This window comes from Mustela putorius, unplaced genomic scaffold (genome assembly GCF_011764305.1).
Source record: "Mustela putorius furo isolate JIRA1106 unplaced genomic scaffold, ASM1176430v1.1 tig00537227_pilon_pilon_pilon, whole genome shotgun sequence".
NCBI classification, from domain to species: domain Eukaryota; kingdom Metazoa; phylum Chordata; class Mammalia; order Carnivora; family Mustelidae; genus Mustela; species Mustela putorius.
This window is the reverse complement of record NW_025422368.1, coordinates 44723664-44736161: the sequence shown is the minus strand read 5'-3', so window position 1 is coordinate 44736161 and position 12498 is coordinate 44723664. Positions and strand designations below refer to the sequence as shown.

The 12498-nt window shown below is 38.3% G+C and overlaps 1 protein-coding gene across 2 annotated transcripts in view; it reads left to right on the top strand.

Annotated features, from left to right (window-relative positions):
- Positions 1–12498, top strand: part of PTPRB (protein tyrosine phosphatase receptor type B) — a 116017-nt gene that overhangs the window by 36840 nt on the left and 66679 nt on the right. For both annotated transcript variants that reach the window (XM_004752439.3, XM_045072848.1), the window contains 4 exons: positions 5203–5478; positions 6339–6596; positions 8682–8945; positions 10686–10955. In XM_004752439.3, the coding sequence (XP_004752496.1) occupies positions 5203–5478; positions 6339–6596; positions 8682–8945; positions 10686–10955 (1068 nt within the window). The remainder of the gene's footprint in view (positions 1–5202; positions 5479–6338; positions 6597–8681; positions 8946–10685; positions 10956–12498) is intronic.

Sequence of the window (12498 nt, the reverse complement as noted above, 5' to 3'; positions counted from 1 at the left end):
ACATCAGAGTCAGCCTCCCTGATAATTCAACTTTTGTTTAGCTTTCCTGCATATATCTCAAGTGCCTGAGTAGACTGTAAATTCTCAGGAGAGCATCTGCGACTTGTGGACCAAGGGCCCAAGATGGACACCCTCAGAGTAAGGTGGCCCCCTACACAGCTGTGAATGATGATGCAGATTTCTGTGGAATCTGCTTGAATTTCCCTTTCGGGGTATTAAAATTTGGAAAGTCCGCTACTACTTGACCTTCATATCTAGTGTACAAAGTCAATACATCAAATGCATCTTACTCTGATGATTATCACAGTAGAGTACATCATCTTAAAATAAGTCTGGAAGCCACCTGTGATCAAACAGCCACAATCACAAAGTAAAAGAAGATTATCCCTCTATAAATGCATTTAATTGACTGCAGATTGTGAGCAATTGCTTTGTCATTTTGTTCTTTCTTGTTTTCAAAAACCTTCACCAACCCCCCCCAAAAAACTCCCCAAACAAACAAACAAACAAACAAAAATCTGTTTGTGGCTTTCCTCTACCCTTACCTTGATTTCCATAAGAAAATGCCCAATTTTTTTTGGATAAATAGTTGGTGTTCCTTCCATTCTATGTAGAGTGCTACAAAAATGCAGCTTCCGGACTCCTAGCTTCCCTGCTTTTAACTAGAATAGTATCCCAGTTTCTGTAGAGATACAGAAATGGCCCCTGTCATTAGCCTAGAATTAGTGGTGAAAGATGAATTGTGTGTGTGGCGGGGAGGGGGAATAATATCCTATTTGAGGTGACCTTGAGTGCCTACGGAGAAGCTTACTTCATCTCACAGAAAGATTTGGTTCTGTAAGAAGGACAAAGATGGCGATGGGGAAGATATGCCAAGAGGTGATTTGCTAACAGTAGAGGAAAGGGAGAAAATAAGAAAGACACCCAGAAAACTCTGGGAGCAGCTCAGATCTAAGGTAGTGGGGTCTCAGGTAAAGACAGTCAGATTAGGGAAGCAAAAGAAAGAGTCAAGAAAAGATTAAAAAAAAAAATCAGAGTAACTTTCACAGCCACAGAGTTAGATTTATGTGTGATTATGTGTGATTCATTTTATCTCGGCAACAGTAATCTAACCATCAAGTGAAAATTCTGTAAATTTACCTATTATTTTCCATAAAAATCTGGTTTGAGTGGTTTTTTTTTTTTTTTTTTTTTTATTACACTGAACATGCATTCAAGACAACATCCCCCCTGGGACAGCTGTGATAGAAGGAACTTGCAGGCAGGTATTAGAATCTCAGTTATACTACGCATCACATACATGACCTAAATGAGTCACTTCATGTCTCTGAACTATTCCAACTGAGAAAACTCACTGTAAATGATCAGATCCTACATAGATATACTGTGTTTCTCTCATGACGGGGAGAAAAGCTTTGGCATTAGCTCATGAATGGCCTGCAGTTGTTAAAAGGTTGAATTTATTTTCACAGTAAATATTATCATCTCAAATTCTAAACACTGCAAATTCCTATGTCAATAAATAATAATGTGTTAGTGGCCATACAAAAGAATTTTTTTAAGCAGATATTACTTGTTACTTGCATTTTATATATATGAATTTCTCCTTCTTTCTAAGTCCCATTTCTTAAAAAGGGAAACAAAGAAGAATTCATTTTTTCAGAAATTTAGCTAAACTTCATCTTTTCCTCGAAGAACAGAAAAATGAGCTTGACATCAAGATCACTTATGAAATCGTCAGGCTTCCTGATACTGGTAGATTCACTGACATCTAGATGATGAGTACCACAGAACTTTACATTTTGCATTCCATATTCCAGGTTTGTCTGAAACTGAGAAGTGCAAACAAAGATGTCTCAAATTTATGGCTAATGATACATTTTGATATATTGATTGAGATTAAATCACTGATTTATGGTTTTCCACAGTTCTTGTAGTTTATCAAACTTCACTAGTTACAGAGTGATACATGGAAAAATCAGAAAGGCTGATTTGCACCTGTGGGCATTGACACCTCTAGGCATGGCGATGAATTATGTAAGTCAAGTAGGGTTTTCTAATTAGGCACAACCTGTCGTATGATCAAAAGATTACATACATATAACTACATTTTGAAATGGCATCAGAAATCTCTCTCCTTTGCCTTCAAATGGATATAGAGATATATAAAATTCATTTGTATATATACATGAAATTCGCACCCCTTTTGGAAGCACCTGATTTGTTTCTAAGAAAATATTGAAAATTTTCTATGAATACAGCAGAGTTTTCCTTGGGCTTAGATTGAAAAGAAGTCTGAAAACCAAGTAACTTCTGCAACATTTGTAGCAATAGTGGACAAGTGCCAGCACAGAACTTTATCGCAGTATAAATGGGGTTTTAAGTGTTTGTTTCCAGTGCAGGTTCTCGCAGCCCAGGCACTTCCCAGGCTCATTGTTCCTTTGTTCTAGCGGATGTACAAAGGATTGACTGTTTTGTTTTCTGGCTTGGAGAGATTAGATAAAGTCTGCATTTCTGAACTTCACCCTCTATGCACGCAACCTTAAAATTCATTTTCTATAGCTTATATTTTGTAGATTATATGTGATTTAGATTATACTGACCATACCATTATTTTCTTTAACCTCTATCTGGCTTGTAGACATCGATGACGGTATTGATCTCGTTTGAGCTATCACTGGAAAGCTGAGGTCCCTCCCATCCTTGTCCTTAAAATGCCTCTTCAGCAAAAATGTGTCATCTCAGTTGGCTATGACAAGGTTGTTCTTGAATTTTGCCCGCTATTAGAGACTCATGGTAGTGAAGTATCTTTTTCTCGCCAGGCAACAAAAAACTTTCTGGGAGGGGAAATTAAGTTCTTTCTTTTTATGACGAGGTCCTTAATTACAGACCAGGATGTAGAATAGAAAATTTAAATGATATTACCAGAAAAAAAAGTTCTGTTTTTTTGCAAGAACTTATACATGAGAATCATCTTGGGAATTTTTAATTTTATCTTAATGGTTAGAAAGTTAGGTCATGGGAATCAACTGATAAGATTTTATCCAGTTTTTGTGTTCTCTTTTAATGAAGAAGGCAATTAGGGCTACTAGTTTAGCTTTAAAGAAAATTATATTCCACTTCGGCCTCCATTTTGTCAGTGATTCAGGGGAAACTTTTTTTGTGTTCAAGGAGACAACATAAGTTTGTATTACTGAGTGCCCATTTATGCCAGGTAAAATTTGCTCTACACCTCCTCAAACATCCAAGAATATAGATTATATATTAAATTATATATAATATAATATATAGAGAATATTATATATAATGTAATATAATATATATATATATAGAATATGATTATATGATACTCCCAGACAGAGGGGAAAGTGGAGGCTTAGAGAGGTTAAGTAACTTGTCCAAAGTCTTGTGACTGACCCACGACGGAGCCGAGGACTTGAACTGAGTTCTGTCTGACCCCAAAGTCCACACACTCCACCTAGACGATTCCCTGCTTCCGTGATAGGACCGCCTCCTGTTTACAGAAATAATAACAACAACAGTAGCTAACATTGAACACCTGCTATGTGCCAGACACTGTTCTGAGTGGCTGTTCTAAGCTCTAGATAAAACAACGTTATCTTCATAAATATCTTGCCAAATAGATAGTAGTCTTAACTGCATTGCGTAGATGAGACAGCAGCGGTGCAGAGGGCTTAAAGCATTGCCTGAAGTACACAGCTATGCTACTGACAGCCAGACTTAGCCCCAGGCTCTCGGACAACAGTGCTTATGCTCTGCCTGTGAACTTCTGCTGTGCTAAGGTATAAACCACATAACTTGCACTGTGGGCTCTCTGAGTTACTGCTGTCTAGGCTTCCTTGTCAGCAGACATTTATATTATTATTAGTTCCTATATTATGAAATGTCATGTGGCTTGTGTGCTTTTTGCAAGATATACTCCTATAAGTCACAGCATAAAACATGCAAAGAAAGACATTATATCGACCATAAGCTGTTATTTAGATTCTGGATGGTGTCTATAGGTGACCCAAAGATAATCTCAGGAGCTGGCGGGCCATAGACACCTTTTTAATACAGAATAAGGTTACGTTGTTCCTATTTATGTGGATGTTCATCACAAGCAAGCACCTTCTTAAAACATATACTGTTCTAAGATCTAGAATCTGAAGCTATTTTGTGAGCAAAATATAATTTACCAAGATGTGGATAAGAACAGATCTCTAGAGCCATGCCACGAAAACATCTGACCTAGCTTTGAGTTTTAGCCTCCAATATCTCGATCCGATTTTCTAGATCAAGAACCAGGTTGGATTTCTGAAAATTCCTTCTATGTAAATATCTCTCAAAGTTGTCCTTCCCTGCATTCAGGTAGGGAGAGACTTATTTCTCTCATGGTCCTACTGCACCATAGAATGGCTGATCCCTAAACACTGCTGACTTATTTCCTACCCCAGGGACGTGCTGTTCCTCCTATTTCAAGTTCCACAGTGAAGATTCCATGCATGGGAAATGGGAAATGGGACTCCCCAAGCTCACCCATGACAGTTGAATCTAAGTGAACATCTGGGTGAGGACTAACCCCTCGTACTCTCTCTAGAGGCTTCAGCAGCTCCAAAATGTCCCAGAACTCAAGTTGAGAAAATCTAAGGACGTAAGGAATTCGACCTGTTGGGAGAATTCATTTTGATGAGCAAACCTAGGTTAGGCTCATAATCAAGGCTCTATCTTTGGTGGGTTTCTGATATTTAAAAACAACCTAAAGCGATGTATTCTTAACCCCCCAAATCCACAACCTAAAGAAGAAAAAGTTCAGTACAAATTTCAAAATTAGTTCTGAATATCTGTATTTTCTCTTGAGATTTTTGGTATTTATCCAGCCATAGCCCTGGATGTTTGTCCATGTATGAAAAGTGCTAAACTTGCAAGCCAACGAAAATATAACCTTACTTGGAATTCTAAGCTCAGAACTGTCCTAACAAAAAAACGTTTTTATTAGAAAAAGAAGTTTATATGACTAGTAGCTAAAGGGATTTCGTTTTTAAATGAAACAGTAAGTTTAAAAGTGGAGTAAATACCAATTTGTTTCACAGGCAGCAGATTCTTAAAGTTTTTAAGGAAAATGAACCTGGGTCCCAGCAAACTATCATATATTTGCAAAAGTCTTCAAGTCATGTTCTCTTTCTGGATTTGGCCTCACAGATCCTTTACCTCCGGCTAAGTTTGAAGTCAGTGAAGACAAGAGTACTTCAACCAGCTTGCATGTTCGGTGGACTCCTTCTTCTGGAAAAGTCACCTGGTATGAGATGCAGTTGTTTGACAATAACCAAAAGGTACAGGAGACCCAAATTCACGAGAGTGCTTCATGGAACGAACATACATTTTTTAACCTCACTGCTGGTAATAAATACAATATTGCCATCACAGCTGTTTCTGGAGAAAAACGTTCCCCTACAATTTATACTAATGGATCAACAGGTAAGACCTGCTTACAGATAGTAGAGTATTTAAACGTCTAGGCTTCTTTTGGAGTTATATTAAAATTGAAGAGATAGAAATAAGAAAGCCCCCAGACCAAAGCTGACAGATAGGTAGGTAGATAGACAGACAGACAGATGTTATGCAGTACAGTGGGAAGAGTAGACGGAAAATAAGAAGATGTGGCTGTGCTGCTGGCTTGCTAGGTGATTCCAAAAAGTTCTGGGATTTCTCTGGGACTGGAATTTTCTCCAGAGTGAAACAGATGTTTCCTAAAGACCTTCCTAACTCAAATCTTAGCAACAACATTTTCTGCCTCCTTTTCTGAGTTGTGCCATAAAACTTATGCTTAAGTGTTTTCCTCCTTTGTATACTCTTTTCATAACATCAAGTCATGATGTTTCCTAAATATTCCTACATCTGGAACAAGTTTTTGCTCGCACCCACCCATCCCAATGTCAATGACACACTTCACCTCCTTCCGGGAAGTACTGTCCTTCTGGTCATGCTCTCTCCTCTTACTTTCTCACCTGATTTATTGCTATCTTCCTGGTTTTCATCTTCCCTTTTTTTTCTCTTTGATGCCCCGCCACATCATAGTTAATTGGCAAAAATCACCTTACTACCTGTTAAATGGGGGAGAGAGACTAGTAAACTATGATGTAGCTTTGGGTATGGACTTTGAAAAGAGCATTAATTCAGATTGCAGTGAAATTTCAAGAGCGCCATTGTCATTACTTATTACACAAATTAGATGTACAGAGAAGCATCCATGAATATGTGATTTTGAATTAAACATGTCTATGTCTTCTTGAAGGAAATTATGAATGACCCTTTGGAAATGCATTTTATTTTTATAGTGCCATCCCCAGTGAAAGATATCAATATTTCAGCAAAAACCAATTCCCTCCTGGTTTCCTGGTCCCATGGCTCTGGGAATGTGGAAAGATACCAGCTGATGCTGATGGATAAAGACATCCTAGTTCATAGCAGTGTCATAGACAAATATGCTACTTCCTACAGTTTTCATGGACTGACCCCTGGCCACCTCTACAACCTTACCATTGTGACCGAGGCTGCAGGACTACAAAACTACAGATGGAAACTGGCCAGGACAGGTAAGTGCCACTAACTAGCTGAACAAAGTAAAGCTCACGTCAAGAAAATGTTTAATAACCATGGTTTATTAAGTTATTTGACTAGGAGACAAATTGAAATTCATACATTATAGAAATCCCTTAAGATATTCCCACTTTTCTATTCAGAGGAAGAGGGACTCCTATGTGTTCTAAATTTTAGACCAGTCTGAAATGGGAGAGCTAGCCATTGATATAATCTCGGCTTATCTTTTTGTATTCTGACCTTTTTGATAAGAATTCCTACTTCCTTCTTTTAAATAAGCATCCCTTGCCTTTGTGACATCACTCACTATGAGCCAAGATGAATTTTCTCAGTACTATCCAACAAAACTTGTCCTGAGACCCAACACTACAGGAGCTGTTCTCACATGCTAACATAGCTGGAGAAACTAATCTGTGCTAAATGAATGTGGACATGAATAATTCATGTCCACATTCATTCATTATCTACTGAGTATAGTATAAACTATATGCTAGGCATCGTGGATATAATAGTGCCCAAGAAGGTCAAAGTCTTTGTCCTTATGGAACTTACATTCTAGTAGATTCTAATGCTTCTGATGGGTCTAATGTGTTAATAAATTCCCTCTCTTGGTAAGCTATCTGATTTTAAGAGAAACTTCTAAGTATATAGAGCCTTAGAAATTACTCTGGCGGGGGGAGCTCTTAGATCTACAAGAGATTAAAAAAATAATAATAACTACAAGAGATTGATGGGAAAGATATTTGGGGGGCACCTATATATACACTTACATATCTTCATATCATACCTCAGAGATGTATAGCCATTCCCAACAAAAATGTACGATATATGTTGGGGCACCTGGATGGCTCAGATGTTGGAATATGCAACTCTTGATCTCAGGATTGTAAATTTAAGCCCCATCTTAGGTATAGAGACTGCTTAAAAATACTATCTTTTTTTTTAAGTACCTTATATCATTTAAAAAAAAAAACTTATTTATTTACTTGAGAGAAAGCAAGCATGGATGGCATGGAGGATCAGAGGTAGAGAGAGAGAAGCAGATTCCCCACTGATCAGGGATCCCAGTGCGGGGCTTGATCCCAGGACCTTGGGAACATGACCTGAGCTGAAGGCAGATGCTTAACTGACTGAGCTACCCAGGCACCTAAAAAGTACCTTATATCTTAAGACTTCTTTATGTATAGCAAGGGCAATTTACATTTCTCACTGGCCTATGCAAAGCAGCATGCTGTGCCCATTTTTAAAATGAAATATTTTTATTTTGCTATTAGTGAAGCCCAAAATTGTGATATAGCCAAGAGGTAGAAGAAATAGTCACTGAAGTGTCTTTCTTTTGTAATCATTTTCTTTTTCTTTTTTAAAATTAACATATAATGTATTATTTGCTTCAGGGGTGCAGGTCTGTGACTCATCAGTCTTACCGAATTCACAGCACTTACCATAACACATAGCCTCCCCAATGTCCATCACCCAGCCACCCCATCCCTCCAATCCCCTCCCCTCCAGCGACCCTCAGTTTGTTTCCTGAGATAAGAATTTCTTATGGTTTGTGTCCCCTCTGGTTTCATCTTGTTTCCTTTTTCTTTTGATGAAATAATGACACAACTCTTGAGCTATAACTTTATCATTATTTTATATGAAAGATAAAATATTTTTAACATGCAAAATTTTGTGATAGCTGGTGTGTTGACCAATGTATTTAATATGTACTTGCTATTATTAACCACATAAAGGTGGGAAATCAGGCAGATGACAGACTTCTCTGAGCATTCCAAGACCTCATTTGCCAGTTAGGATCCCTAGGCTCAGTGAGATAGACAGAGATGTCCAGGGTTGCCCAGGTGACTAATGGCCGAGTCTGAGCCAGAATCCAGTCTCCTGATGCCCATGTTTATGCTCTTTCCACTAGTCAGACAGCCTTTCTTTGATTTTGCAGTATTCTTTTTGCTTGTGAAGTTGTTGTTTTCTTCTGAGCAGGGTGTGAATCTTGTAGGGACTAAAATGCAGGTCAAAATTTGGCCATAATAAGACAGGTACTATGTCCTGAGTTAAAATGTCTTTTCCTTTCTTCTACTTAGCCCCCATGGAGGTCTCAAATCTGAAGGTGACAAATGATGGCACTTTGACCTCTCTAAAAGTCAGGTGGCAAAGACCTTCCGGCAATGTGGATTCCTACAACATTACCCTGTTTCACCAAGGGACTATCAAAGAATCCAGAACATTAGCACCCCACGTTACTGAAACCCAGTTTAAAGACTTAACCCCTGGACGTCTTTATCAAGTTACCATCAGCTGTGTCTCTGGTGAATTGTCTGCTCAGAAGATGGCAGTGGGCAGAACAGGTGAGTGTAGGGCTCCAGAATATTCCTTGGCTGTCCAGATCATTCTCTGATCCATCTTAGAACAAAATAAGTTATAAGGAAGACTCCTTTTCCAACTTGGGAAATGTAGTCTACATGACTGAGGTTGCCAGGGCCCCCTATACAGAGTGAAACAGAAGGTTAATTGCATTCCTCTGAGTTATTTAAGCAAATGTGTTTGGAGTGCTTCCTGAATGGTGTGCATAAACTGGCTCTGCCCTGTGCTGTTTCACGTCACACCACTTAAGTCGTGTAAATGCATTAGCTTTGATACTAAGGAATAAAATATTTCTGATTAACTCCTAGAGTGAGAGCCAGTTAGCACTTAACCATGTTTTCCACAAATTATTTTATTAATTTATGTCACTAAATATTTATCCAGTGCCTTCTATGTATCAATTACTGTGCTATGAGTTTGGGAAGTTGTTAAAATGTCAGAGTTCCGCAAACTACACCAAATATGGCCTGTAACCTGTATTTGTGTAGCCCCAAGCTAAGAGTGGTTTTTAAGAGAGGTTCTGTTATTATCATCATTTTAGAGATAATTCAGAGAGCTCAAATAATTTGTCCCTAGTCATCTAGGCAGTGAATGGTGGGGTTGGCATTTAAACCAGAGTGTTTAATTCCAGGGTCCATTCTCTGTGCTGTTAGAGATTCCAAGTAAGAGCCATATGGTCAGAAAAACAAGAGAGCAAAATTCTTGTTCAGAAGACCAGTAAAGACTTCTTGGAGGAAATGGGTTTTAACTGGACCTAAAAATTGTGAGGCTCTTGACAAGGGAAGAGGCCAAAGAGGGAAGGGTATTTGAGCAAGTATAAGCAAAGGCATGGAGGAAGAAGGGCCCAGTATATTTACAGGTCTGCCGAACATGCACCTGGAGGCCAGTCTGGGAGAGAGTGCAGAAGCAGGGTGGGTGGCTGCAGGGACTAGTCAGAATTAAGACCAGAAGGATATCGGGTCTGATTTTGGAAAGCTACAGATGCCAGACCCAGGATTTGATGTTTTATTCTGTAATTAATGGAGAGACCTTGCATGCTTTTATGCAAATGAGTAATTAGACCAGAGCTACCTTGCAAGAAGATTAATCTTGTCAGTTGATAAAGGAAGGACTCTTTCATGACCACAACATGCAGTGTCTCTACCAAAAGACACCACATCCATCAACGTCAACATCATTAGAGGCAACGTCAATATTGTCTCTAGGGCTGGTGTGCAGTCAATAAAACATAGTGGTCAGATTGCTAGGTTATTAACAGTGTTACAGAAGATCCATTATTGATATATTACTAAGATGATTTTAGCATATATTTCTTTTTTTTTTTTTTTTTTTTTTTATTTTTTTTTTTTTTAAAGATTTTTATTTATTTATTTGAGAGAGAGATAGTGAGAGAGAGCATGAGCGAGGAGAAGGTCAGAGAGAGAAGCAGATTCCCCATGGAGCTGGGAGCCCAATGTGGGACTCGATCCCGGGACTCCAGGATCATGACCTGAGCCGAAGGCAGTCGTCCAACCAACTGAGCCACCCAGGCGTCCCTTAGCATATATTTCTTGAGTGTCTGACGTCTCCAAAATGAGGAAAAAATACTCATTTGCAATCCACAAATAGAAATGTTTTGAACTGCAGCTATTAGGTCTCTTATCTACTGTTGCCCATGAAAAGTGAATCAGTATCCTTACTTTTGGTTTTTAGAATCTCCTTTTTGACATCATTTCACCGTTTAGTTCCAGACAAAGTTGGGAACCTGGAGGTAAAGAGCAATGGTTCGATAAGGTCTCTAGTAGTGAGCTGGTCGCCCCCTGCTGGAGACTGGGAGCAGTATCGCATCCTGCTCTTCAATGATTCTGTGGTGCTGCTCAACATCACCGTGGGAAAGGAGGAGACACACTACACCATAGATGATTTGGGGCTCATACCGGGAAGACAGTATGAAGTAGAAGTCACTGTTGAGAGTGGAAATCTGAAGAATTCTAAGCGCTCCCAAGGCAGGACAGGTAAGCAAATACAAAGGTGTTAATGACGTTGGAACCTTAACTTGGTCCCTCTCCCAAGCAACCCAGGTAGCTGTCAATGCCTCCCCCCGCCCCCACCATGTTCCCTGAATTTGAGATATTATAGACTTTTAGACTGAATTAGTTTTGGTAATGTTTATTTTTGTCAAATTAGAACTTAAAAATTGCTTCCACTAATAAATCCATTATTTTATGAAAAGAAAGACATTTTAAACACCAAAAGAATAAGAAGAAAACAATCGGAGAATCCCCTCCACAAAAGAAGATAGTTGACAGTTTTTTGCTAGTGATCAGTGTTAGAAACCATTGCTTTGACCTAATGTTGACTAATGAGGGAAATTCATGGTCCAAAGAAAGTTTATTAAAGGGAAGTGGAATATATTTGGTTTTTAAGGTAGAAGAGAATGAGGATCCCAAGACATGGGTCTTGGTATTCTGTCACCACTATACTGTAAATCCTTGGGGAAGTCACAACCCCTCTGAGACTGTTTGCTCAACTTTCAAATAAGAGAATTGTCCTTCTAAACTCAACATTCCTATGACATGGAATACTCCACACTTGGAGTGAAATTCAAGTATCTTCTCTCTTAGTCTTGCCTGATGATAAGGAAATAACTACTTTGATTCAATGTTCTTAGAAGAATGTCAAAGAAGATCAAGATATCCTTAGCTTGCCAACTGGGTCTTCCAGTCATATCTTCATTTTCTAAATATTAATATCCCTTAGATAATGATCAAAGGCCTATTTAAGCTTAAACCAAGCTCATTTCAGCATTTTACAGGACAAGTATCTATGTCCTTTCCCTTGTTTTATCTCATTCACCTCAAATAACTTGGAGTACTGTCAAGAAACAGTAGGGGCTCTCAGCAGTTGGCATAATTATCAGGAGAACTTTTCTTAAACTGTATCTCTAGGTGAATAAGGTTAGTTGAAGTAGGCTTTGATGTAACAATCCAATTGATTTCAATATATTAAAGAAGGAAGATACAGATTTCAGGACTCAATTAGAACAGAATTACAGAAAATTTCTTTGATGTAGAAATCAATATAATTTTACACACTTTGTTCTTCCATAATTTTGTTTCCCTATTGTTTTATGGGACTAGTACTTTACTCTTAGCAATGTGTCCTAGAAATTGTAATGAAACCTTTTAGAGAAATGGAAACAATTTCAATTCTTTGGATAATGGGAACCTTTAATCAGATACTATTCTTGCTTGCCAGCTATACTATTATTATTTTCCCTTTCATGGATACATCAGTGTCCAGTTCTCAGAAATGTTCCAGAGAAAGTTGGGAACCCAGAGAAAAAGGGAAGCACTTTGTCTTTCCTATCTAACAGGGTAAAAAATACTCCTAATTTCATCTATATAGTCAAATGTGGACCTTTCTTAGTGTTTTTGTGGATGATATGATTGAATTAAGTATTTTCATATCATAGAATTCATATGAAGAAATAAACACTCAAGGTAATATGTGGTCAAAATAAATGACCCAGGAAAGCATTTTCCAGTGTATTCTTTT